Below are 27523 nucleotides of genomic sequence, written 5' to 3' on the forward strand. Positions count from 1 at the left end.
CCAATGCTGAATATTAATATCCAGAGGGGAAAGCTTCATGTGCAAAGAGGTGTATATCCTTTGTAGAAGTCAATGAAAGATGAGGGAGAATCTGTATTGAATATTCCCCCTCCTTAATAACATTATGATTCACCACTAATGGCAAGTAGAGGTTCTGTCATAAAACATAAATGAATTAACATCTGTTTACACTTACAAGTCATTTTGACATTCAGTCATTCAACACTCTCTCATTAAAACACCGTATTTACACATATACATATTTAAGCATATTTAACAAGTCTGAACTTTTTCCAGTTGGTGATTTAAATTCAAGATGGCACTTAAGCTTCCAGACACATAAGGTTAGAATTTTAAGTCATGCCATTACCCAAACTCTCCTATTACTTTTGAGTAACCTTTATAATCTTTCAGTCCTCCCAATGATTCATGCAGAATGTTATTTCAATGTTCTAATAAAATTAAAAAATTAGTTCTTTATATAGCTGGGATCTCAATTCAAACACCTTTGCCTTTTCCTAACACCTTGGATAACTAAACCACAGCCAAAAATGATCTTTTCTTTCATATTCCATATAGCTAGCTAGGGCATTACAATGAATTCTTTCCTTAATACTCAACACAAGCGACAACTTCAGAATCTGAGTCCACCTTTATTTTTTCCTTTTCCTTTCTTCTTTTTTGGCCAGTCCTGGGGCTTGAACTCTGGGCCCGAGTGCTATCCCTGAGCTTCTTTTGCTCAAAGTTAGCTAGCACTCTACCACTTGAGCCACAGTGCCACTTCCAGCTTTTTTTCAACTTATTTCTTATCTTGACAAATCAAGTCATCCCTCTGTGTGTCCATGAGTCCCTCATCTCTGGATTCAACCAGCCACAGATAGAAAATACTTGAGGCAAAAACTGTGCTGAATATGTACAAACTTGCTTTCCATTATTCCCTAAAGAATACAGTATAACAATGACTTACACGGTGTTCAAATTGTCTAAGTTGTGAATAATCAAGAGACGATTTCAAGTAAACAGGAGGATGTGTGGTTATATACAAAAGCCATGCCACTTTATACAAGAGACATAAGTACTGGCAGATTTTGCTATCCTCAGAGAGTGATAAAACTAATTTCCACAGATACCCCCAAGACACAGCTGTATTCTTCCTCATTTAAATGTAACCAAACCCCACTGCACAACTAGACAAGAAGATCCTCAAAAAAGACATGTCTCCTAACAGTTTCTACCCACTAGTAGAAACTCAAACTCATTCATTCATTCATTCATCTGTAAATATAATCCTTTCCAGCAGTATCTGTCAGGCAATACAGCCTATAACTGCTGTGGACACACAGCTTGTAAGATAAACAAAACCCCTGCTCTTGTGTAGGTAACATTCTAATCTAGGAGACAAAAGCACAGAAAGAAGCAAAGGAATAGAGTGAAATGGCAGGTAGGAAATGACAAATGCTATGAAGAAAAGAAGTCTAAAGACATGAGGAGTCACTGGGGTGGAGACTGAGAGAACAAGTCATCCCTACATGGAGGGAAGGGTGCTGCCAAGAGTGTATGTTCTGGTCCAGGAGAGGTAGGAGTCTGGTGTGATTGGAGCAAGGAGCCAAGGACTAAGAAACACCACTGAGGAGCAAATCAGCAGGATCAGGTGAAGCCAGGCAGGCCACATGTAGCCACAGCAGGGTTGTGAGCATCGAAGGGAAAGATCCAATGGGGATGCTTGGGAAAAGGACCCATTGCCGCCTTACAAGGTTTTCTGGTCTACTCCACCTTCCTAGGATCTGCTTAGCATCCTGATTCCAAAGACTGGCTGCAGATCCTCTTCGTCTTACTCACTCTTCCTTTTCTGGCCAGTCACTTATTCTATGGTTGTCTCTGACTTGTCCTTTCCCATCTAGCCTAGATTATAACACAAGCTTATTCGCAGGTTCCCCATCCTCAGGCTCTGTGAGCTCTTCTCAACCTGTGCCTTCAAAACAGTCCCAATCCTAAGATTACCTGCTTGGTGCAAATCCTTAGCACACAAGCTCCTCCTATCCTGCACCTGCCTTCCTCTCCCCATAGCTCCCCACCCTGCCTTCTGTTCTAGGTCAACTTAGGCAACCAGGCACATGAATTCAGATTACTAAATGTGGTACGTATTCTTTATTCTGCATAGACCTCTGCATTGCCATACCCACTGCCTAGAACATTTCCTTTCAGAATGTCACAAAGCTTGCCCTCTTTCCCTTTGAGAAAGGTAATGAAGTACCACTGTTCTCGAAAAGTCATCCTGACTATCCTGTTGAAATAGTAAACCACTCAGTTCCTCATGTCCCTTCCCTGCTGTTTCTCCATAGCATTTACTGCTACTTAAAATATCACTTATTCGACTTCTCTTCTGTGTCATCTCTCTGTATGGTAGAATACAAGCCAATACAGCTGCGATTTCTGCCCATTTTATCCCTTGAAGGGGCATGAGTATCTGCTACACAGTAGGTACTCAAATAAAATATGTCAAATGCCTGAATCAAAGCTGTTCCCTCTGACTGGAAAATAACCTTTCCTGGATCTGGAGTCCTACTCCATATCTATATAATGAAGTCATTTTTCAAGGATGGCACTACTTCCTAACACCTTCTCCACAGGGGCCAGTGGCCATCACTGCCACATTCTGCCACACTCAGGCACTTTGTGAGTGTAAGGACCATGATTCATAACTATACTACTGCAGTGAGAAGAACCAGGACACATCCCTAGTTGTGTGGCTTTTCTGTACCTTCTGTAGTTATTTATTGGTCTGCCCCCTGCGATTGACTATGTCCTCTGAAATTCTTCTTCCTATCTTCAGCACCTTACATACATTGTGGTTGTTTAGTCGTTATTGATTCCATTGGGGATCTGGAGTCCTTGAGACAGGCTGAGCCGTGGGGTAGCAACAAGCCCCATTCCTAGGCCAGTACATGAGGGTCCATTCCTCTTCACAAGTCTCTGTCCCTGTGACTGTCCCTATTCTTCAGATTTGGGGCTCCATACTCCCTTGGCTGAGCTGTTTCTATTAGCCCAGCTTTAATGATTTCTCCCCAAAATGAATCAGGCCTAGTCTAGACAAACTCTCACCATGGTTCCTTTCGCACTACCATCCTGTCCTACTCCACACAGTAACAGATCAAGGCAACAATTCTTCCCTCACCAACAAAGGGGTGGAGGAAGCGGGTTTCCCTGCTTTTCCTTATTTAAAACTCTCCAGGAAGGATTTTTCTCAGTGCCTTCCAACAGTAAGCTTCTGTGTCAAAGAAGAATTGTTAGGCTAACCTGGACTCTGTGCCACTCCCCTCATGAAATGGATCTTTTCTAGAATGTTATAGGATTTCTCAGGGCTTATCAAAGACCAGCAACATTCTGGAGGAAATGACCTATTTTATTGAGAATTAAATCTTTCTCTTTAAAACTGCACCACTGAAATAATGGTGCACGCTGGTGTGAATGTATGTTTTGCTTTACAAACAGCCTTTTCAAAATAAATTCACCACTGGGGATGTACATTTAATATCTTTACTGAAAGTTACAAATCAGGATTCTGAGACAAAAATCTAACATATATATGAATACATCACCATACTGTTCATGACAAAAAAAAAATGATTAAGCTGGAATCGTGCCAACCTTCCTACTTTGGTTTAAGAAGCTTCATAATCTGAAAGAGAAATTAGCTGAAGTCTCTTTCTGCCAAGAAACTATATTCTGAAAGAAGCTGCTTTGAAAGTAGCTCCAATAAAGCTATATCCTCCTGGGAATCAAAGTTTGAGAGGCTCAAAACTCCAAGTTCAATTTGTGGAATATTTATAGAAGCGGAATACATGCCAGATGCAGAGACATTTCCCACTATGGCCCTGATGTCAGGAAGCACCCAGGTCAGCAACAAGACTGTTACACCACATGGCCACTGCACTGCTAAAATGAAACGAGTCTCTCCAAGGTAATAAGTTGTCTACTTTGTAGGTTGTCCCAAATCAAATATCCCCACAGATGGACAGCACACATGGTTCCTGCCTTCTTATTTTGACACATGGCCATTACATGCCAACGGAAAAGGGCAATTTTAGCTATTTTTTATGATGGCATCCTCACATGTAAGATTTTAATTGAAGGTGTCTAGGGCTAGAGAGTAAGTCGGCATTGACTCGCATACTTACTCAGGTAGGTCAGAGGCTTAGGTACAAAGCCACACAGACAACACCCTGTCATCAAATGCTTCAGAGAATGTGACCCCAAAGACAGAGGAATAGAACTGAAAATTATTTTCTCTTTCCCAAAAGTTTTCCTCTCTAGCTCTTCCTTCTCTAACAGTGATGCGAGTAATTTCAGTTCCTGAAGACTTATGGCCGAATTAACTCTTACTGAAGATAAGGATTTTGTTTTGTTTGCCACTATACTCAAGTGTTCCAAAGATAGCCAGGAAGCCAGGCTGGTGGCTCACACCTGTAATCCTAGCTACTCGGGAGGCTGAGATCTGAAAATCAAAGTTCAAAGCCAGTGGGAGGAATGTAAGGGGGGTTGGAAGAAAGTCTGTAAGACTAATTAACCAGCAAAAAACCAGAAGCAGTAGTGTCAGCCTTCAGAGTATTCAGTCCATAGTGTGAATCTAGAAACAGTTCATGCACGTGTGCGTGTACGCATGCACACACGCACACACACACCTGCCTGGAATAAGCTATTTATCAGTAAATAAAGTAACTTTTTTAAAGCACTAAATATAAAACATGGTAGATGGGAACAGAGAAAACCCTTTTCTGTGAGGAATGTTCAGGAGGTACTAGATCAACTTAAGTTTCAACATTCTAACAGGAAAATGAGAGACCAAATATAATAGTCACAGCTACATCAACACATATAACACTTCAGAAAGCACTTTCACATCTAGTTATACAGGCAATCTCTATATGAATTTAGGCTGTTGTTATAGGCACTAATATAAACACAATCTTGTTCACTGAGTTGCAACTGTGCTATAGAGAAAAACACTGATTATAGGAAAGGTGGAATGCCTAGTTCATCTTCCTTGAACCATACAACTGACCTCTCTGTGCACTAAACTCAAGTATTACTGTACTTATAAAATCACACATGTTTTTTTATAATGTGTATCTGGCTCATGCTTTAGGTAGTAAAGTGATAACAGGATTGACAAGGACTTGACCACACAACCACTCTGGCAACTTCACTCTATAGGATCTATTTGGTCCTGAAAAGCCAATGTGGCACAAACTTAGTGGTCAAAAGTTTCAGAGAAGGAGTCATCTCTGGACAACTGACATTAGCCCCATCCAAAATCCTTCCGTGTGAAATTTTTCTAAGTTTGAGAAGTTTACTAGTAAGGCTTCTAATTTACAAAAATGGCAAGACTACTTGCCTCAAACAGTGCTAAGGGCATACACCCTTATGAGAGAACATGGGAGGCAAACAAATTAACAGCAGACAGATGGTATGAGGTAAGAAATGTACAAAAGACATGAACAGCTGATTCCATGAAAGAGAGCAATGAGATTTGGGGCTGGAGACAGAATTTCAGACAGCCTTGACTACTACTAGGTCTAGGAAATTGCAGTTTTGTCAGTGAGTAATTGGGAACCCTGAAGGTTGCTGAGGAGAGTAACGTGATAATCACAGATATATCCATCTGTTGGTGATGAACTACATCAACTGCTACAAGGGCAAAAGGCAAACCACCCAACAGAATCCAATTATTTTTCTCTACTCGTCTATCTCATGCTTTCCCATATACAATGTTCCCATATACAATGCTGGGGCAATTCTCAGCGAATCCAGCTACTCACTGAGTTGTCTAAATTTTAGTAAGTCCCTCTTAGGATTTTTTTTTTTTTTGAGATAACTGATTGGGATCCTTGAAGTCAGCCCCCTTTCTTTTTCTTTCTTCAATCTTTTTTCTTTTCTTTCTTTTTTTGGCCAGTCCTGTGGCTTGAACTTAGGATCTGAGCACTGTCCCTGGCTTCTTTTTGCTCAAGGCTAGCACTCTGCCACTTGAACCACAGCACCATTTATGGCGTTTTTGTTTATGTAGTACTGAGGAATCGAACCCAGGGCTTCATGCTTGCTAGGCAAGCACTCTACCACTAAGCCAAATTCCCAGCCCTCCTCTTAGGATTTTTTAATCCTTATCTTCAAAAAGAATTTGAAAATGATAGAAATCATTCTATTTTTATTTTACTCATTTATACATTTTTGCTATCTCAAAGTTCAATTGTCTGAAATTTAAAGAGAGTATACTAGGAAAAGTATGAATTAAAAGGAAAATTCCTGGATGTATTTGTAGACCGACAATGAACAACTGTTCAAGTTAAATTCCAAATGTAATTTGGGATAATTGGCTAAGTTCTCAGCGTACATCATCTGAGCAACTGCTTAAGTTATTTTCTGCTGAAACTAGAATGAAATTATTGATATGGTTATAGTTAAAGTATATAAGAAAATCTAAAGTCAGCCTAACCCCTAAAATCACCAAAATCCTATCTAAGAATACCATGACAGGTTATACAGTAGGAAACCAGACTGTCCTCGACCATGCTTCAAGATATGGTGATAAGGGGACATTCACAGAGAACAATGCAGAAAGATGCATTAAAGGAAGTAGAATATGTCCTACTATGACAAAGTGGTGAGAAAGAATCCATAACAATATCGGGAACGTGCTAGCACTGGTGGCTCATGCCTGTTAATTCTAGCTCTTCAAGAGGATGAGAGCTGAGCATCAAAATTCAAAGCCAGTCTAGGACAGCAGGTCTTTGAAACTCTTAACTCCAAATAATGACCAAAAAAAAGGAAGAAAACAACAGCCAGAAATGGAACTGTGGCTCAAGCAGTAGAAGGCTAGCCTTGTGCAAAAAATGCAATAACACTGTACCCAGACTCAAGTTCAAGCCCCAGTACTGTTACTAACACACACACATACATATGCACACACGCATACATATGTGCATGCACGTGTACACACAAAATCAGATATCCTATTAATTTACTATAATTATCATTGTTAATAGTGGCAGCTATCCTCTAGTACAAAGATAAATTTTATCCCTTACAAAAATCCTCACCTGTTATCTTCACACTGAATAGAACAAAATTACTTAATTTCTCCAAGTAAAATCTTCATCCTCCTCCTTTTCTTTTTCTTAAGACAAGGCTCCACTATATAGCCTGGACTAGCCTCAAATTGGTGAGCCTTCTCCTTCCTTAGTCTTCAAATCTTAGGATTACAGATGTGTACTACCTCTCAGGCTATTCAAATTGAAGCATCTGTAAGTAATTTGCCCAGAATTATATGGGTTGTATGTAAGTAGGAGAGCTAAGACTCAAACCCAAGTCCAATCCAACATATATTTTGCTGACTCTTTCTATATTCCAGGAGCTATTAAAATCAGGTAAAGAAAACCTGATGTGGCAGGTGAGGTTGACAGTAATCAGATAATCCCTTAAGCAAAGGCAAATTTTAACAGTGACAATTATCATCGGCCTAGCCTTGATGGAGAGGCAGAGAAAGAAGGTTCTTTCCCAAGGAAGTCAAATGCCATCTGAGATCTGAAGATCTGAAGAAGATCTGCATTGCAGGCAGAAGATTCAGAACACACAGACACTATGATGGCCAAGTCTAAGGAGGGTGAGGACTGAAAGGGCAAAGCGAGACGGGAGGAATGTGAATTGAAACTGGCTAAGTTCGTATGCACTAGGAAAAAGTCTACCTTGAGTATCACTGAGTGTTTTGTAGACCATGATAAAATATTTCTTCTCTATCTTCAGCACAGTGGGAATGTTGATTTTCTTGTGGTGGTGACTCCTGTCTTTAGGAGTAAGGAGGTGATCAGGGTAGCAGAGCCATCCATCCTGCCTCCTACAGGAATCTTTCAGGCAGAGATAAGAATGCATACTCCAAAGCCTGGACTTCTATATTCTCAAACAAATATAAGGGCTTCCACTGCAAATGGAAGTATAGCTTGTGGCATAGACAACGGAGGTAAACTGAGGCACGTGAATTGTTATCTTGGAGGGCGTGGGTACAGGGACACAGACAACGAAAGGACAGTAGATATGCAAGTTCACAGGAAGTGGTCCTATCATGAACAAAATGGAAACCATTTCCAGATGAGAGGGGAGAAAATACATAGAAAACTCCACTTTTTCCTAAGGTGTGTGCCTGGCTTTGGATCAACTGCATGGTTGGTCTTGCTGTAATGATTTTCCATCTCTGACAGCATCTATTTCACAGGATTACTTTGAAAATGACATGAGTTATGATGTGTGTAAAGTAGTGAAGGTTATGCCAACATACAATAAATAATAAATACTACCTGTTAGTAGCCATATCATTGCTTGGGTAGTAGTAGATAGTAATCTGCAATAAAATGTTGAAAAAAAAAAAGGAAACAAATCTCTAAACATACTTCTAAGACAACATGTTCTCAAACTCGAATGTGTATAGAATCACCTAGAAAATTTGTGAAAAATATGGGGCTTCTAACTTGTCCAGAGATAAGGCCTAGCAAACCCATTTTTTCCCCTTAAGTCTGAATAGAACTGGGGCCTACTGACTCAAGTTTTTTTTTGTTTTGTTTTGTTTTGTTTTTTCTTGTCTTTTTTTGTTCTGTTGTGGGGCTTGAATTCTAGGCCTAGGCATTTTTCCTGAGCTTTTTCACTCAAGGTGAGCGCTCAACCACTTTGAGCCACAGCGCCACTTACGGTCTTCTGGTGGTTAATTAGAGACAAACGGATTTTCCTGCCCTTGCTGGCTTCGAACTGGGATCCTCAGATCTGAGCCTCCTGAGCAGCTACGATTACAGGCGTGAGCCACTGGCACCCAGCACACTTGACCTTTCTTAAGGCACTTATACATGCATAACGCAGAGGTGAGAAGCAGTTTCTAATTATTTTACCCCAGATTCAACAGTCTCCTGAAACCATTACATTTTGTTTGCAAGTCACCATGGGTTACTTAGGGCAACCAATAGAAATAAAAACATGAATTCTGGTAAAACACTCATATGCCCACAGCAGAGAGGCAGGAAATATTTCTGCCTAAGTAACAAGAGAAGAATCCTGAGGTTTGTAAGTCATTACACAACTTGGCCTCACTCAATGGCTTTCCCTTTCTTTTAACAATGGAACTGAGAATGTAACACTGAACAGATTCCTCATATCAGTAAATGAAATGGAACCTGCAAGTAACAAGTTTAATGTACTGTTTAAGATGATTTCTAGGGGCTGGGGATATGGCCTAGTGGCGAGAGAGCTTGCCTCGTATACATGAGGCCCTGGGTTCGATTCCCCAGCACCACATACACAGAAAATGGCCAGAAGTGGCGCTGTGGCTCAAGTGGCAGAGTGCTAGCCTTGAGCAAGAAGAAGCCAGGGACAGTGCTCAGGCCCTGAGTCCAAGGCCCCAGGACTGGCCAAAAAAAAAAAAAAAAAGATGATTTCTAGATCTTCTCCTAGAATTTTTTCCAGACTTTTCTGTTTTACTACCAGGACTGGGACTTGAACTCAGAGCTATTTTCTCTCCCTCAGTTTTCTTGATCACAGCTGTCCCTTTTACCACTTGAGCCACTTCTCTAATCCTTTTTTCCCCCCAAAGGAAAAAAGGAAATGTGAAGAATCAGAATTCTAGTAATACAGTTCTACCACTGAGCCAATAAATGTAAGAAAACTATCCCAGTGTCACCTTTATCAGAAAATTCTAGTGGCACAAATTGAGAGAATTATTGCAGCATCTGTTAAGCAGGTCACTTTAAAAACTTGGCTCCAGAGAGCAGATAAACTTTGTGAATGGACTGTTTACAACTAACAAGACATCTTCTTCAGAAAAGTCGAATGGATGACCAACTTCATGAAAAGTAAATCAATGGCCTATCACATCAAACTAGTAAACAATATGCTTGAAGATTATACACTGAAAACCTAGTTTGGCTTTTTACCCAAACACCATCACACAACACAACATTTGGGATTTTTCTTGGCCCCAAAAGACTATGAAATTTTTGTTAGACCTCTTAATAATATAAAATGATGCACATTCCTGTTTTATGTGCAAAACTAATTAGCAGCAGCTGCTACTCACACCAAATTTTTTAACAGAAAGTATTTTATATACTCAAGCATTTTGCCTTTTAAAAAAAATAGAACATTAACTACAACTTTTTCTGCATTTCTTAACTGATTGGAGAAAGAAAAAAAAGAACACTGAAAAAATCATTTTCCTGTGAATTAAAGGAGACAGCTGCACACATCTGTCAATGACTCAACTCTGGAGTAGAAAAGAAACTTAGTACTTACATATGAGGGCTCAGTTCATAAAAATTCCTATTCCTGTAATCTTCCACTTTCTCTGGAGAGTAAATGGGCAAGGACCGGTAGGGGTTAACAGATATGACCACACTTCCAATGTATGTCTGTAAAAAACAATTAGATTAAAACATAAAGATGACTACACATATGTATTTCAACCTCTTAAAGTTTAACACAACATGGTTTCTTCTTTTAAAATCACTAGTTCTTTACTGCTCCACCATCAGTTTTATACTTTTCAAGATCACTCAGTATCTCCAAAGACAGGCAGCTCAATAATACTTGTTCATTTTACCTCTATATGAAAAACACAGATTTATACATCATAAATATTTTTCAAAATAAATCTTCAGGCCGGGCACTGGTGGTTCATGCCTGTAATTCTAACTACTCAGGAGGTTGAGATTTGAGGATTATGGTTCAAAGCCAGCCCAGGCAGGAAAGTCCATGAGACTCTCATCTCCAATTAACTACAAAAAGAAAAAAGAAAAAAAGCAGCAAGTGAAGCTGTGAATCAAAGGGTAAAGCACTAGCCTTGCACAAAAAAAGTTCAAGGACAGCATTAAGGCACAGAGTTCAAATCCAGAGCTCAAGCATAAAAAAAGTAAAAATGAAAAACAAATCTCCAGATTAATTTATCCTTCTGGATGACAGCTCTCCAAACCTCTTGTCATTCTTGCCAAAAATTTCAGCACCACTACTGCTACTTATAAGAAAAGGCCGTATCTTCCCTGACATTAGCTAAAATTGGTATTTCCTTCTTCTCTCAAGCTATCTCATTTCAAGCAAGGGTACCCCATGTTCCCTCCTCCCAAGCCACACCCTTACCTAAACAATGACCTCACTTTGGCACTGCCTATCTATAGACCAGAAATCTCTACTGTTGCTCAGACCATATAAACTCAGTAGCAGATAGAGCCAGAGTTAGCCCCTACATATTCAAACATGATTATATCTAATGGTAGGTACTTTGATACCTAAAATTTAATGTCAAATTGTACATTAAATGTCAAATTTATATTTAATGTAAAATTCAAATGTATTCTGAAAATCAATGTGTATTTAAGCAAACATCTAGTTAACCTTCTCTCACCACAAGCCAGAACACTGTATTCCTTTCTACTTCAACCTTAAATTCTTAGCAGCTCAAGTACTATTGGTTTAGTTCATTTTGTACAATGCTTAGCCCAATGCCACATGAAAAAGTCACTTAACTGTACATTGAGCTTGGCAGCTCCATGTTTTCTCTGTTTTAATATAACAAAAATAGTAAAGAATATACCAACAAACCATACATGTGATGAAAATTTTGAAAAAAATAAAGTTCATAAAGGGAAGAAAGAAGAGCAGAGGGGTATCAACTCCAATTTCCTCACATTTCTGACGTCATTCAATAAAAGATGGCATTTTTAAGGCAACAAATTTTTCTGGTTGATACCGGAAAAACTCATACTGCTGGGATTCAAGGAAATGAAAATGAAACAAAATAGAAAACAAAGGAACAGCAGAAATGTTCCGCTGAATTCTTTCACGTGGGCCACAAAAGATCTTCTCTTAACCAAGGAAACAAAAGTAAGTCACTTTTTATTTATGCTTTCATCTAATCTAGCGTGCTCAAGACTGCTATTATAAAAGAAAATTATTTTCCTGCAATGTTCTAACATTCTATTGTCAGGACCCAATTGATCCGGCTAAGAAAGGATGACTACAAGTTTCCTAACTGACCTGATCTAGACATGACTACCTCAAGGAAGTTTTCAGTGGTCTTCACCCTCCAACCTACCTGAAGTGTGGATGGAAGATGTTTGACATGAATAAATGAATTATCTGAATATGTTAGAGTCAGTTGCACTCACAGACATAAAAAGATAACCATTTGGTTGAACTTCTTATTATGTAAGCCTTCCCTGGGGGGAAAAAGTACTTACAATTTTCTCTTGTTTTTAAAAAAAGTTAATTTCTCTAATGCAATTTGTTTTTCAATATATAGATTTGCTATTGGCAGAGAAACTAATTACTGAGTTGCTCTTTAAAACCAAACTTCACAATGGTCAAATGCTTGATAAAAATCTGCCTCTGTGGCATTCTTGCATAGAGAACAAACTCTGCTCCTGCTTCGTTCAAAATCAAAAGCCACACTAATAACATAAAATTTCTTTTTGTTCTTTGTTATGTGTGCTTTATTCATCCCACTGTCCCCACCACCTACAAGGGAATCTGGCCCACTGATAATGTCCAGCATTTGTTAATAGCCACTGATTCACACTGAGTACTTTGATCACAAAGTAGACAGAAGAAGCCATTTTCTCTCATATAATTATTCCTATGTAAAGGCAATATCAAAGTCACTATATCTTGTACCTAGTATTTTATTAAACCTATGTGTCATGTGAACATGACACATGTGAACTTGACACATGTCAAGTTACATCCTTTCCTCCTTGGCTTCTGCTCTGCTATGGTAGACTGCAGGAATGGCTGGGGGGGGGGGGGGGTCGGGAAATTCCATACTTGGATGCATATCCTCTTTGACACATGGCTTTGTCACTCTACCACAAGATATGCTATGCTCTTTTCTCCATCCTTCTTTATGTATATGATTCAGCTACATATTCCCTAACCTATAGTTAGATAAACAAGATGGTTTATTGCCAGGCATTGTGGCTCAAGCTTATAATCCTAGATATTGGGGAGGCAGAGATGGGAGATAAAGCATCAAGGACAGCCTGGACATAAAAGTTCTTGGACTTCATCTTCAACAATGGCTGGGCACAGTGATGTATGCGCGTCATCTCTGGTAACATGGGGAAGCTTAAGTAGGAGGATCATAGTGAAGGCTAGTCTGAGTTAACCAGTACAAACAGGAGCTGGAAGTGTGGTTTAAGTAGTAATGTGCCTTGTAAACAGGATCCTGAGTTCAATCCTCAGTACCCCACCCCAAAATAAATAAGGGTTTATTTCCCCATCATTTGAATCTGGACTTGTCCATGGGACTTGAAATGATCAAAAAGACATTAGGAAAATGAGACCCAGGCAGACATTCGAAAACTCTGTAGATTAGGATGTTTTTAACTATTATGTACTTTGTTTTTTAACTGTTTTTAACTATCATGTACTCATTATGTAAATGACCTTGCACTTACCTTTTGGAAAGGTCAAGAGCCAAGATTCTCTTTCCCCTCCACCCCCACATCCCCAGTTTTACAACCTGCACTGTTTGCACTGTTAAGACACATGACTGAGGCTTCCGGTGAGGCTGGCTAAAGCCCTAGTGGGGATCCTAGGTGAGACCAACAGAAAATATACAAAGCTGAATGAACTCCACCTAAATTGCCATCCCAGAGAACTGTGTGTGAGCTAATAAATAGTTGTTTTAGGCTCTTCATTCCTAGAGTACTTTGTTACACAGTACAAATAACTAATGCATAGTTATTAATAAATACCTACATCGTTCCACAAATACATAATGGGCCACTGCAGGACAAGCCAATCTAAGTAGGCAAATATTAAAACTAACTATACTCTCTTTTCCATCCTTCCTTATGTACAAGATTCAGATACATATTCTCTAACCTTTTAACTCTATACAGGTTTGTCTTCTACCTGTCCTGCTTGGATTTTTAGCTTTCTATGTGATTTACCCAAAGATTTAAGTATACCTACGTGTGACAGAATAGTTCGGATATTCACAGTAACAACACTTCTTCATCTAAAACACAGAAAGAAATTCCTGACAGCAGCTGATTAGGAGGGGTTTAAATCCCACCCTGGTTTTAGGCAGCTACTAATAGAACATTCAGGAAACTACAGAACCAGAATAAACCTTTTCAGGAATCAAAACAAGTGACCAGACAGTTCATTTTTGTACTATTGCACTTATATGAAGATATCACAGGTAATTCTTATTGCATCATCCTCTAAAAAGCAGAGTAAACAAATTCATTATTGCAAAACCTCCCCCAGCCATTTCCTGGCTCTCCACTTTCATGCTCCTGAAGCCAGCAGTCTTGAATCCTCTGAGTGTCTCCTGGGCACAAGTTCCCTCCATCCCACTGTCCTAAGGACCAGTCTCTACTACTTAGCAAAGGGAAGGAAAACAGGGAACAAGAAAGAAAAAGAAAGGGAAGAAGACAGGAAAAAAATCTTTATCTTAAGTCTTTATCTTTTTAATAAACTAGCAGGTTTATTGTTCACATCTCCAGAACAGATGAGACAAAGGATAAAAGGCAAACCAATGCAACAGCAATACTTACAAGACAATATATAGTAATAACAACTTTGACCAGAAACGTACTCACTACCTTACATATGTAACTGTAACCCCTCTGTACATCACCCTGACAATGTAAATTAAAAATTTTTTTTAAAGTTCAAACATTTCTAAGTCAAAATGATCTCCTCCTTCATATTTCAAGTACCTCTAACACTCAAAACTCCTTGCAAACAACTGAATAGTACTTAAGTATTCCCTACTGTGACTACTTTTCTGAAGGATTTGAATTCTGAAGGAAATTGAATCCAGCAGCTTTCCCTCTCCAGCCTATGACTCAGAATCTCCCCACAGCCCACCAAAAATGCCCCAGATTATGTCAAACCATAGAGCCAGAAACCCATGCATTTCATTTGGTAACAAATTCTTGACGAACTCAATACTCAAGAGGCTCAATCTCAATGGTCTAGGGAGGGCCACTATTTCAAAGAAATCCCAGAAGAACAAACGAATGTGTCTCCAGGGTTGAAAACCACTGCTGTTGATATTCCTTTTTTTTTTTTTTTTTTGGCCAGTCCTGGGCCTTGGACTCAGGGCCTGAGCACTGTCCCTGGCTTCTTCCTGCTCAAGGCTAGCACTCTGCCACTGGAGCCACAGCGCCGCTTCTGGCCGTTTTCTGTATATGTGGTGCTGGGGAATCGAACCTAGGGCCTCGTGTATCCGAGGCAGGCACTCTTGCCACTAGGCTATATCCCCAGCCCCTGTTGATATTCCTTTTAAGGAATCACAGAACCAGCTTTGACTATCCAGGACAACGACCACACTTGTGTGCTATTTTCTACCTCATCTTCCCCTTTTAAAACTCCTGGGGAATAAAGTCTGAACACTCTGTGAAAAGAAACCTCTAGAGTCATTTTCATGTTATCTACATTCTTAATGCACTTGGCCTATGGAGTCTCAGCACATGAGGGCAGCAATATCTCTGTTCACTGGGGCAACTCAGGGGCCACCTTATGGCCCCCAGTGTTTGATGATGACTCATAGTAGGAAATAAAATCAGGGGCTGGGAATGTGGCTCAGGAGTAGAATGCTTGCCTGGTAGCATGGGTGAGGCTCTGGGGTTTAATCCCCAGCATCACAAAAACAAGAAAATTTCCATTACAATCACATGCAGGCAGTATTTTCCACTACAAAACAAGTATGTATACACACACACACACACACACACACACACACACACACACATTTATGAGAGACAAAAACTTCACAAAACCCAAAAGTTATTTAACTATGTTTTATGCCGAGGCATTTTCTTTATTCATTACAATTTTTTTAGATTGCTGATCCTAACACCTTATATGATTTCCAGTAAAGAATGAAACTTGCTGTCTTAAAAGCACAGTGTTACAAGAGCATTAACCATTTTTTAGTTGTGGGCTTCCTTTAAATACCAATGAAATGTATGAACCATCGCCTTGAGGAAAAAAAAAATGAACCCCCAAAACATAAAACTTTTCATAAAACCCAGGCACAGTGGCTGAATCTGTAATCCTAGCTAGTTAGAAGGTTGACCAGCTCAGGCAAAAATGTTCACAAGACTCTATCTTAACCAATGGCTGAACACATCATCTGTTACCCCCAGCAACACGGAAGTATAAGTAGAAGGATTATAGCCCAGACTAACCTATGCATAAAGCAAGACCCTACCTCAAAAACAACCAGTATCAACAGGCACCAGTGGCTTGTGCCTATCATCCTAGCTACCTAGGTGGCTGAGAGCAGAAAATCAAAGTTTGGACCCAACCCAGGAGGACAAATCTTCAAATACCTTATCTCCATTCAAATAGCAAAAAGCCAGAAATAGAGGCATGGCTCTATTGGTAGAATTCCTATCATGAGTGGAAAAGTGCAGTGAGAGTTCAACCACCACTTCAGGCAAATAAAATACAAAAAATAGCCAAAATAAAAAAGAGCTGGGGGCATGGTTTCAATAATGAAGTGCCTGCCTAGCAAGTACCAGCCCCTAAATTCAACCCCAAGTATTGAAGGAAAAAAAACTGATTGGAATACAGATGTTAACTGATATCTGGTGAATCCCAATAATATGGAACATTCTTCTACGATGCCAAACAAATAAATCATTAGTATACATACACAGAGAAATAAGATCATTTTATACCTTTTATATACAGCTTTTTCCAGCTAAGATGTTTAGACACCTTACTTTCTGAAAGCTGACATTTCAATTCCCATAAGGAATTTTTTAAAAAATCAAATTTTAACTAAACTGTAAAAATACAGGCAAGGAAAGCCAATACCTGTATTTTACCATGGATTGTTTTGATACTCTTTTGACAGATCAAATCCTTCCAAAACAGAATTTTTTTTTAATATCCTAGCTTTCCTGGGGTTCTAACTCAGCATTCCATCTGTCTAGCTACTTAGATTCCTTATTTTCTTCAAAATGTTTTAGACATTTGTTGACTTGTCTCTGGAGTTCCTTAAAAAAAAATCTCATATCCAAGCCCATTAAATGCCATGAAATAATGCATACTTACATCTTTTCACTCAAGTATTTATTTCTAACTCCTCATAATGTTCTCTATCATAATGTCCTAATCAGTAGAGACCAAAGAGTGACCACACTAGTTAGCAGAAATGAATTAAGACAAGAGTAAAGAATCAGTATATACAATCCCTAGCTGTGTGTCAGGCCTGTGAAGCCTGGAACAAAGTATCCAAAGAACATCTAGTTACAGGAACGCCAGGTTAGATAATATCATACAAAGCATCTCCTACAATGAAGTACAATCAAATGCTACTCTCTTGGCAAGTCTCTCATCAGACCAAGCCACCAGCAATGAACAAAAGAAAGAAAAAGAGGAGGATGAGAGAGAAAAACAAGAGAGAGTGAAGGAAGGCCTGACATTGTAGGAAAAAAATTTACTCATTGTCTAACTTATGACATGGTAAATAACTCTTCTGTACATCACCTTTATAATAACAATTTTTAATTTAAATAAAAGAAAGAAGCCAGGCACCAGTGGCTCATGCCTACATTCCTAGCTACTCAAGAGGTTGAAATCTAAGGACCACAGTTCAAAGCCAGCCCAGGCACGAAAGTCCATGAGATTCTTACCTCCAATTAACCACCAGAAAACTGGAAATGGAACTGTGTCTCCTTGTGCAAAAAAGTTGAGTGACAGCACCCAGGCCCTGAGTTCAAGACCCATGACTGATGAAAGAAAAAAAGGAAAGAAAGAAAGGAGGGAGGGAAGGGAAAAAAATGAAAGAAAGAAGAAGGAAGGGGGAAGAGAGAGAAGGAAGGATGGACCTTCTAGTTAGTGAGAAATTTTTCATTAAGAAAAAAATTTAATCATATTCACTCACTAATATAAGAAAAATAAATGAATAAAGTAGCAATGTAACAAGTAATATTTACTTGTATATTTTAATTCAAAGTATTTAATCTAAAGTGATTTCCACGAAATATTAAAGAAGGACAGGCATGGTAATGAGCACCTGTCATTCTAGCTACATGAGAAGCTAAGATCAATGTGATCGAAGTTCCAGGCCAGCCCAGGCAGAAAAGTCCACAAAACTCCAGCTCAATGAAAGAAGCTGGGTATGTGCCTATTGTCCCAGCTACACCAGAAAGTGAAAATAGGAAGATCATGGTCCAGAAGGATCAAGGATCATGGTCCAGGCACACACCTGCGCAGGAAGCCAGAACCTACCTCAAAAATAACCAGGGCAGGCTGGGAATGTGGTTTAGTGGTAGTGCTTGCCTTGCATGTATTAAGCCCTGGGTTTGATTCCTCAGCACCACATAAACAGAAAAGGCCAGAAGAGTTGCTGTGGCTCAAGAGGTAGAGTGATAGCCTGAGCAAAAAGAAGCCAGGGACAGTGGTCAGGCACTGAGTCCAAGCCCCAGGACTGGCCATAAATAAATAAATAAATTAATTAATTAATTAATAACCAATTCAAACATGGGATAGAGGCATGGTTCAACAGTAAAGCATCTGTCCAGTAAGTACCAGATCCTAGGTTCTAACACCAGTACTACAAGGAAGGAGAGAGGGAAGGAGGAAGAGAAGAAGGAAAGGAAGAAGAAAAAGAAGGAAGAAAGGGCAGAGGGAGGGAAGACTGTTCAAGAAGGCTTGGGAGTCCTTTTAATCTCAGTCTTCTAGTTGTGTTACTTCCAGGTCTGAATTAGTGACAGTTCAAAACCATCACGGGCCAGGATCCAGATAAAAATAACTCATCATGGGTTACACAGACTGATGGAGTGGATGTCAAATGAGCAAGCAAGCCATAAATTTATGAAGGGCTAATTTTTATGTCAACCATTATGGTAGTATAGGGGAAATTCAAGAAGTTCCTGTGGTATATACACCTAGGAGCTGATAATCCTGCTGCGGAAGCAAGTCTAATAAACAGAAAAGCAAAGTTTAGATATACTTGTACTCTAGATATACTTACTCTAGACACTAAAACAGATGAAAAAGGATTTAAGTGACTCTTGAGTTATGAGTTAGTTTTACTCTATAAATGTATGCTCTGGGTTCACACAAAGGGAAGTCCAGATGAACATACAAGTCCTAGGACAGTCCTGGCAAGGCAGAAGACTTCAGAGTCTAAAAGATAGGCACAACCCAGATTAAGTGATGTTCCCCAGAAAGTGAAAAATTTTTAAAAAATTTAGGTGATAATTAAGCCCTCTCCTTTTTAAAAATATGTATTTATTTTGCTAAGATAGCTGCCTCTTCAAATTAACTTCTTTCAACTGACGGGGACTCAGACAGATATTCATATACAGCAGCATGATTCACATCAGCCTAAAAAAGAAAGTAACCCAAGGGTGCTGGGATAAATGAATGAACAAAGAGATTATAGTAGATACGTACAAGAGAACCTCACTCAGTCTTTTTTTAAGAATCGATTCTTTTCTTTCTTTCTTTCTTTCTTTATTTTGCCAGTCCTGGGGCCTGAACTCAGGGCCTGAGCACTGTCCCTGGCTTCTTTTTGCTCAAGGCTAGCACTGTACCACTTGAGCCACAGCGTCACTTCTGGCCTTTTCTATACACGTGGTGCTGGGAAATCCAACACAGGGGCTTCATGTATACAAGGCAAGCACTCATGCCACTAGGCCATAGTCCCAGGCCTCACTCAGTCTTTAAAAAGAATGAAATTCAGCAACTGCTACATGGGTTAACAAAGGCCTGCCCAAGCACATTTAGATTCCCTGTGGAAGAGCTACCTACCGCAAAGATATTCTGTAATTAAGACTGGGATGGGATCTCTAACACCAGTGTGTGAGTGAAGGTGTGGGTGTGGAGAAAACACATGCAGAGAGTAACTTGTAGTGAGCCTTCAATTTCAACAACTGAGGAATCTTAGAGCAGTTTGGAGTAAAAAGATGATAATACAGTGAGAAGATGGATGCGGAAACAGACTAAATTTGAACCTAGGTCACTTAAATATTTGAATCCATAACTCACAACCTATAGTATGCCCTATTATGTATGCTTTTGAAATATTGTATAAGCTGACTCCAAATTCCAGCAAGCATTTTAGTTTTGCTTATAGCTAGGCACTGTTGCTTCTCCATGCCCTAGTTTTCTCCTCTCTACAAAAATAAAACTAAAAACATTTTCCCTAAGTCAACTTCTGAGGATTCATGAGATTGTTGGCAAAGCACCAAACACACAGGGGACACAAAGATGCCCATGAACTGACCAAAAAATTGTACAAACTATGGCTGCGAATGACATTGTCAAGACAAAGTTGCTGTTGGTCTAGTTTAAGACACGCCTACACTACCATCATATTATATATATAGTCTTTCCTTCCTGGGCCGACAGTTATTTCAAACTATAAATTAAAGAACTATATATGAGTTCTATGCCACGCTGAAATACTAGCTAAAAGTATACTCCCAGACAGCCTTTATTTTAGAGCAACATAAAATACAGCCATATCATCACTGAGACAAATGCTGTAATGACGTAAGTATTTTTCAGATATACACCATTCTCTAGACCTAACAGAAGGCTTCACTGAGTTCCACAGTAGGCCTGTTACTTGCTATTAGTTTTGAATGCAATATGATGTACTTAACTAAAAACAATACAGCAAAAATGAAATCCGCACAGTGAAGACCAAAGCGAGATGATGGATGGGAGGGGCAGAAGCAGGGGAAGAAAAGGATGAGGAAGAATAAAAAGGGAGAAGGAATCTTCTTATGACTTGGATATAGCTTTTGAATGTGTCTCCTAAAGGCTCATGTGCTAAAAGCTTGGTTCCAAATGGGGCAATGTGGTGATGGAACCTCTAGGAGATGGGCTCCAGTGGGAAGTAATTAGATCATCTCAGAAGAGATGAGCATAGCTCTCTTGAGGTTAGTTCCCTTGAGAGAGTTATTATAAAAAAATAATTTTAAAAAAGAGTGACCCTGGCAAGCACCAGTGGCTCACACCTGTAATCCTAGCTACTCAGGAGGCTAAGATCTGAAGATCATGGTTCAAAGCCAGCCTGGGCAGGAAAGTCCATGAGACTTTTATCTCCAATTAACCAATAGAAAACCAGAAGTGGCACTATGGCTCAAGTGGTAGCACTATCTTTGAGTTGAAGAGCTCAGGGACAGTGCCCAGGCCCAGAGTCGAAGCCCTACAACCAAAAAAAAGTGGCCCAAAAAGAATATAGTTACTAAATGTGTAACAAAAAGAATGATGCATTCCATGAATCTAGCAACACACTGCACATAACATCTCCTCATCAATAAGTGATACACAACTATATATAGAATAAATACTCTTATCCTGGCACTATGGCTCATGCCTGTAATTCTAAATATTCGGGAGGCTGAATGAGGGAGGATCACGATCAGCCTGCAGAAAAAGAAACAAACTCCTCAGCCCATAGCTAGGTGTGACAGCAGCACCTATCCTCTCAGTGCACTGGGAAGCATGAAATAGGAGATTTGGGCCCAGGCAAAAAGCAAAAGAAGCAGTGTAAAAAGGGTCTAGAAGCATGGCTCTATGCAATCGAACCTCAAAATATAAAAACTTACACATCCCAGGCTGAGCATGAAGCAAGGTCTGAGCAATGGGACCAGTCTTCATTTTACCTGGAGTACTTATCTTAAGTAAGAATCTGGTGTGGGTTCTCCACTGGGAACCCACCAGAAGGCAGGAGACCAGTGGGAGAGTACCTAGCCATCTGGTGCTGCTCCCTCCTTGGGTAGGGTGAGAGATCACAAGAGCCCCCTAGTCCCCCCAGGGAGACTAGGCCTCAACTGCATACCAGACACTGGACAGCCTAGCCTCTCTTCCTGCTCTCGGTGCCTGCCACATCTCAAGTGGCCCAAACCCAGTAGTCAGCGTCATCTACTACATAATTCCCTACCTTGGAAGTCTTCCGTAGGCATACTTAATTATCATTTCAATCTTTTTAATTGTTATAGATCTACTCATGGTTACTACCTCATTTGGCCTTTGTTTCAGGAGTTTGTGTTTTTCTATGGATATGGGCATTAATTTATTGAATTTCATCTCATTTTCATCTTTATTGACATATAATTTTCTTATTTAATCAATAGTAATTCCTCCTGAATATTTTTTCTGAATCAATCTAAATTAAGGTTTGTCAACTAAATTGATGTTCCACTTTTTCATTTGAAAATGCTAAAAATAGAGGGGTTACTGTTATGTAAGTCAGGCAAAGGGCACATTTCCTTTTGGATAACATCACCCCTTCCCTCCCTCTCTCCCAGCTTTTCCCACCCATTCCCCCAACAAGTTGTATAATTCATTTTCAACACAGTCTCCAGTGAGTCCCATTGCTGCATTTGTTTGCCCTTTGTGCCTCCATTTCTGTGCCTCCCCTTACACTCCCTGGACAAACAGTCCACGTGTCCCTTTAACTTCTTTCCATGTCATTTTTTGCATGTGGCATCCCCCCACCCCCATGCTTCCTGGCTACTATTATGATGCATTCAGATTCTGACCAGCATTCCAGCACCATGCTATTTAGAATCGCCCATCAGAATCATGTATCAAATGAATCTCTTTATAAGATGCTCAGCCTTAGGCATTCTGTTATAGCAGGAGTAAGAAATGGCGATACAAAGGACAAATGGCGACCCCATGCAACAACGATACTCACAAGACAAAATGTTGGAAATGAACTATATAATTAATTTGAGGGGGAGGGATGAGGGGAGAGAAAATGGGAGAAAAATGAGGGAGGAGGTAACAATGTTCCACAAGAAATGTATTCACTAACATTTGTAACTGTAACTCCTCTAAATACCACCTTGACAATAAAATCAAATTTTAAAAAATAGAGTAAGGCAAATCTCATTAAATAAAATCTCAAGATCTAAAACCTTAAAAGAAAAAAAGCCATTCTGGGTCTCCCGGTTTCTCACATAGTTACAGCATCTATAATGTGCTCCCTCCCTACCAGGAGCACATCCACCTATCAAATGATAGATGAAGATGCCCTTTAATCCCAACACAACTCACCAAGGTATTCTATGGATGAGAGAACTTCAGTTTTTTACAGTGACTGTGAGTGCCCTCGTTCAAACTTCACTAAGTCTGCAAAAAGTCTATATCTTTCCCAAGAGCCATGTTACATTTTATCCCTCACTGTTTCCAAAGAAGAATTTGATGAAGAAAATAGCTTCTCTTTAAGAATCAAGTCTAAAACCACCATTGAAACTTTTCTGTACTGTAGAAGGGCACTGGTGGTTCACATCTGTAATCCTTGCTACACAGGAGCCTGAGATCTGAGGACCATGGTTTGAAGCCAGCCCAGACAAGAAAGTCCATGAGACTCAACTACTCAGAAAAAGCAGGAAGTGGTGATGTGGCAACTAGTAGAACATTAGCCTTGAGCACAAAGAGGCTCAGGAACAGCAAGCAGGACCAACACACACACACACACACACACACACACACACACACACACACACACACACACACACTGAACACCTTTTCTGTTCTCTAGACAGACAATACAAAGAGATGTACGTGTGAATTAGTCACAAAATTGGCCATGTATCCCTTGGGCTCAAAGGTTTCTTCCTCCTCTACCATGTGCTCAAAAAGGTAAATGACTACATATAGCTGTCAGTCATTTGCTAACCAGTTCTCATGATGAAAAACTCTTCTCCCATCTCCAGAAGGAAAAAAGCTCATCCACTTGATTGTTACCACTTTGACTTGGGAGAACCATGTGACAGACAAGCACCTCTGACTTGAGAGCAGAATACACTTGTTGCATATCCCAGGGGTTCAGGCCACTGCACTGGCGAGTGCTTGCCCTACAAATGACAGGAATATTGGTCAGCACTTCCAGTGCTCATGCGGGTCATACTGAGACTGCCTTGTACCAAAACTGACACATTCATCCATATTATAGCCAACTATTGGGGTCTCTAGGCACCCCCCGCCGTGCTCCCCCGACCCAAGGGAGAGATGGGGAAGGCACGCCCCAACCAGACAAGCCAAGAAAGGAGAAGGATCAGCAGGCCACCCGCACCCAGCCCTCCCTTACCAGACTACAACCAGACGGCCTGGGAGTCAAGTCGGTGCAAGATCTCGTTTATTGGGGAAGTACGTGCCACTAATATAAGGCACAGGAGCCAATCAGGTCTAAGATCGGCAGGAAGGGGAGGGATGTGCACCTATTTAGGGACTGTAAGGGAAGGCATGAGCTGCCCATCAAGGGCGGAAGAGCTGGGGCGCCACAGCCTCCGGGTTATAACCAAAGATACTTGTAGCAGCTGCGCATTGTTGTTAGACACCGCCATCTTAGCCACACGTGGCCCCAAGACTGAGAAACAGGTGGGACCAGCTAGTTGACTTCCAGGTGTGCCCCACAGCCAACTGCTTAGAAAACTAGAAAAACTTTCATATTAGTGGTATCATCTGAAGTTGAGAGTAAACTAAAATCTGTAGGACTCATCATTAAGAACATAAACTCTAGCAGTAGTAGATACTACTACTAGTACTAGATAGTAGTAGTACTAGTACTACTAGTAGTAGTAGATACTACTAGTACTAGATACTATGCTGGAAATGAAGAATACAACTTGTGGGTGGGAGTGGGAGGGAAAAAGAGCGAGGGAAGGAGGAGTAACACTGTCCAAAAATAAACGTACTTTACCTGACATATGAAACTGTAACCCCTCTGCACATCACCTTGATAACACAATACATTTTATGACAGTATTTATAAAACTGCAAACATAGACTGTACTAAGGATTCAATCAACTTCATGATTTAGTACTTTCATGCCTTTATCTCGCCTCTTTATGTGGTATCTCTGTTCCACATAGAAAAGCCCACTCCTGAAAGCACACATGGTCACTTTCACAGTTCATTTTATCAATTTACTGGGAAGGACACCTACCGTTCACAGAATCCCACACAATCTAGCCTACATATATCATGGGAACAAGTCAGAAATGCCCTCTTCCTAGGTAGAATTAGAGGTGGCATTAATGACTTCTCTTGTTCCACCTAAATCTTACTGGATGTGGATTCTCTACAAAAAGCACTTTCCCCTGCTTCCAACTCTAGAAGAGGAAAATCAATCTTTCATCAGATTTGGAAGATTATATACGACTACTTCTGGAAATGGGATTGATTAAAGAAACATTTTCAGCTATGAATTTTTTTTCCAAAATATTCATTACCTTCAGAAAAGTTTTGAATGACTGTTTTCCCTCTAGTACTGGTGTTTGAACTCAAGAATTTGCACTTAAGCAAGCACTCAATTACTCAAGTCACATTCCACGGCTGTTCTGCTCTATTTTGTTTCTTCAGATAGGGTCTCCCATTTTTGCTAAGGGACAGGCTCATACCTTACTCCTACTTCTATATCTCAGGTAGCTAGGAAAATAAATGGGCATGCACCACCACACTCATCTTGTTTATTCTGAGATAAAAGTTTTACTAACTTTTTTACCTGGGCAAGCCTTGAACCGTGCACAACCTCTTATCTTAATCTGCCAGGTAAAAAAAAAATTAAGGAAATTTTGAAATAGAAAAAAAAACAAACTCTGGGAATAACAAAGCAACAAAAATTACACTCACCTAGATTTGAACTCCAACCCTAATCTTTGCCAACAGCCCCCACGAGCTTGTAAAAGATCAAAAGCTCAGGAGATTGAAGCTCTCTCTGGTAAGGACCCCGGGAGGCCAGGCCTGAACATCTGGCCCAAAGCAAAGTGAAATGATAAATGTATATTAAGTCAGTCAAGTTTTCAGTAATATTATCCTAAGTGAAGTTTTCAGTAATTTATTTATATTTATGCTAAATAAGTACTCCCCAGAATGTTTATATCTATACACTAACGATTATCATGTATATAAATGAAGAGTTTTTGAAACTCCAAATACATGTATGAATAACCAGAATTACATAATGTGTGTGTTGTCACTCTTCATTAGCTGTGCAATATTTTAAGGCAAATATACAGTACTTATAGTTGAATATCTCTGATTAAAGTGCATGGCTCCGTCTCTGTGAACTACTAATTCTAGTACTAACTTCTAAAACCTAAAGACAATTTTAACTACTTGTTCTATGAACAATTAGTTTAACATATGTTCCTAAAATTGGACTAATTCACATGTCTATAACTGCAAGCTTCCTAACCTGAAAAATTCACATAGAAAACAAACTAAATTTACTGATGGGAACCAAAAATACTTCTTTGTCAGAAGACAAACACCTTGGTCCTTTAGTTTCCAAATTTGCCCAGAACCTTTTTCTTACCTAAATTGCAGCTTTCCTGTTCCTGAACAGAACCACGGTCCTGACCAGTCACCCTAAAAACAGAACATGTCTGGCTTGGTCTCAGCTCAGCCACTTCCTATATCACAATAAAAGTTCACATGAAATCCTGCCACCAGTGCAATCTGGCCTGCAGGCAAGGATGGAGAGGCCAGAAGGTCTGACAAAGGGCAGAAAGCATTCAGAAAGGCAGGGTTCTGGAATGTCCCCACCAGCATTTCCCAGCCTCTTTCCCCACTGCACGTCTTGCAGCTGGTCCCAGCTTGAACTGTATGTGGCCAAGAATGAGGAAACAGAGTCTCTGAGCCTGTTTACTCCCCATCAGCCCCATGTTTCCCTCTATCTCATCTCACCTGACCCTCTTCTATCTCCAGGTAAATAGTCCCAACTCTGTAAATGCAAAGCCCATCTGGAAGTGTCCTGGATTCAGAGACTTCTTGGGGCCACAAAAAGCTATAAATCAACAGCATGCTATTTAAGTGTGTAAGCCTGCCTCAAAGCAAAAGACAGATAGATATTCCTGGAGCTTGCCTTTTACTCAAAGGAGAGGTGCAGAGAGTATAACAGACTAAAATAAACCTATATACATTACAGAATACAGTAAAACGTCGAATTCCTTTTGGAAGACTTCAGCAAAACTCCTCTATAGGAGACAGACTTCAACTATGCTCCGGATCCCCTGGAAAAAACCTAATTCCTATTTTCTACCATTAGAAGCTCACCTAAGAGCAATGTGGGAAGCTTGTCTTCCAGTGCCCCTGCAGACTAGAAGTTTTGATAAATGCTTCCCATGGGGCACACCCTTTAGCACTGTACCAACATTAATAAAGCCACTTAACTACACAACTCCCTATGAAACCAGCCAGGGGTTTATAGCAGGTAGCCTCCTTAGCATCCATTCCCTATATCTTTCTAAGATGCTGGTTGGATGATCTGTCTCCTCACACTCAGCCCATCTTTGGAAAAAACTGTACCCAAGCCCAATTTTAGGAGTAGGCAGGCAACCTTTCCCTAAGCCACTCGGCCAACTGAGCCAATGGATTAAGAAGGGTACACGACTCGAGTGGCTGGCCTAGAGTGAACCTCAGGACTCCCACATGGATTGCTAGAAGCAAAGCACTCTTTCCAAGACAGTACAAGGTATGAATGAATGCCAAGCCTAGATT

At 40.0% G+C, this 27523-nt stretch overlaps 1 protein-coding gene across 4 annotated transcripts in view; it reads right to left on the bottom strand.

Annotated features, from left to right (window-relative positions):
- The window catches only part of Myo1b (myosin IB), a 166655-nt gene that overhangs the window by 107853 nt on the left and 31279 nt on the right, over window positions 1-27523 (bottom strand). For all 4 annotated transcript variants that reach the window (XM_048345065.1, XM_048345064.1, XM_048345067.1 and 1 more), the window contains exon 3: window positions 10324-10439. In XM_048345065.1, the coding sequence (XP_048201022.1) occupies window positions 10324-10439 (116 nt within the window). The remainder of the gene's footprint in view (window positions 1-10323; window positions 10440-27523) is intronic.

The sequence above is a fragment of the Perognathus longimembris genome, chromosome 4 (genome assembly GCF_023159225.1).
Source record: "Perognathus longimembris pacificus isolate PPM17 chromosome 4, ASM2315922v1, whole genome shotgun sequence".
NCBI lineage: Eukaryota > Metazoa > Chordata > Mammalia > Rodentia > Heteromyidae > Perognathus > Perognathus longimembris.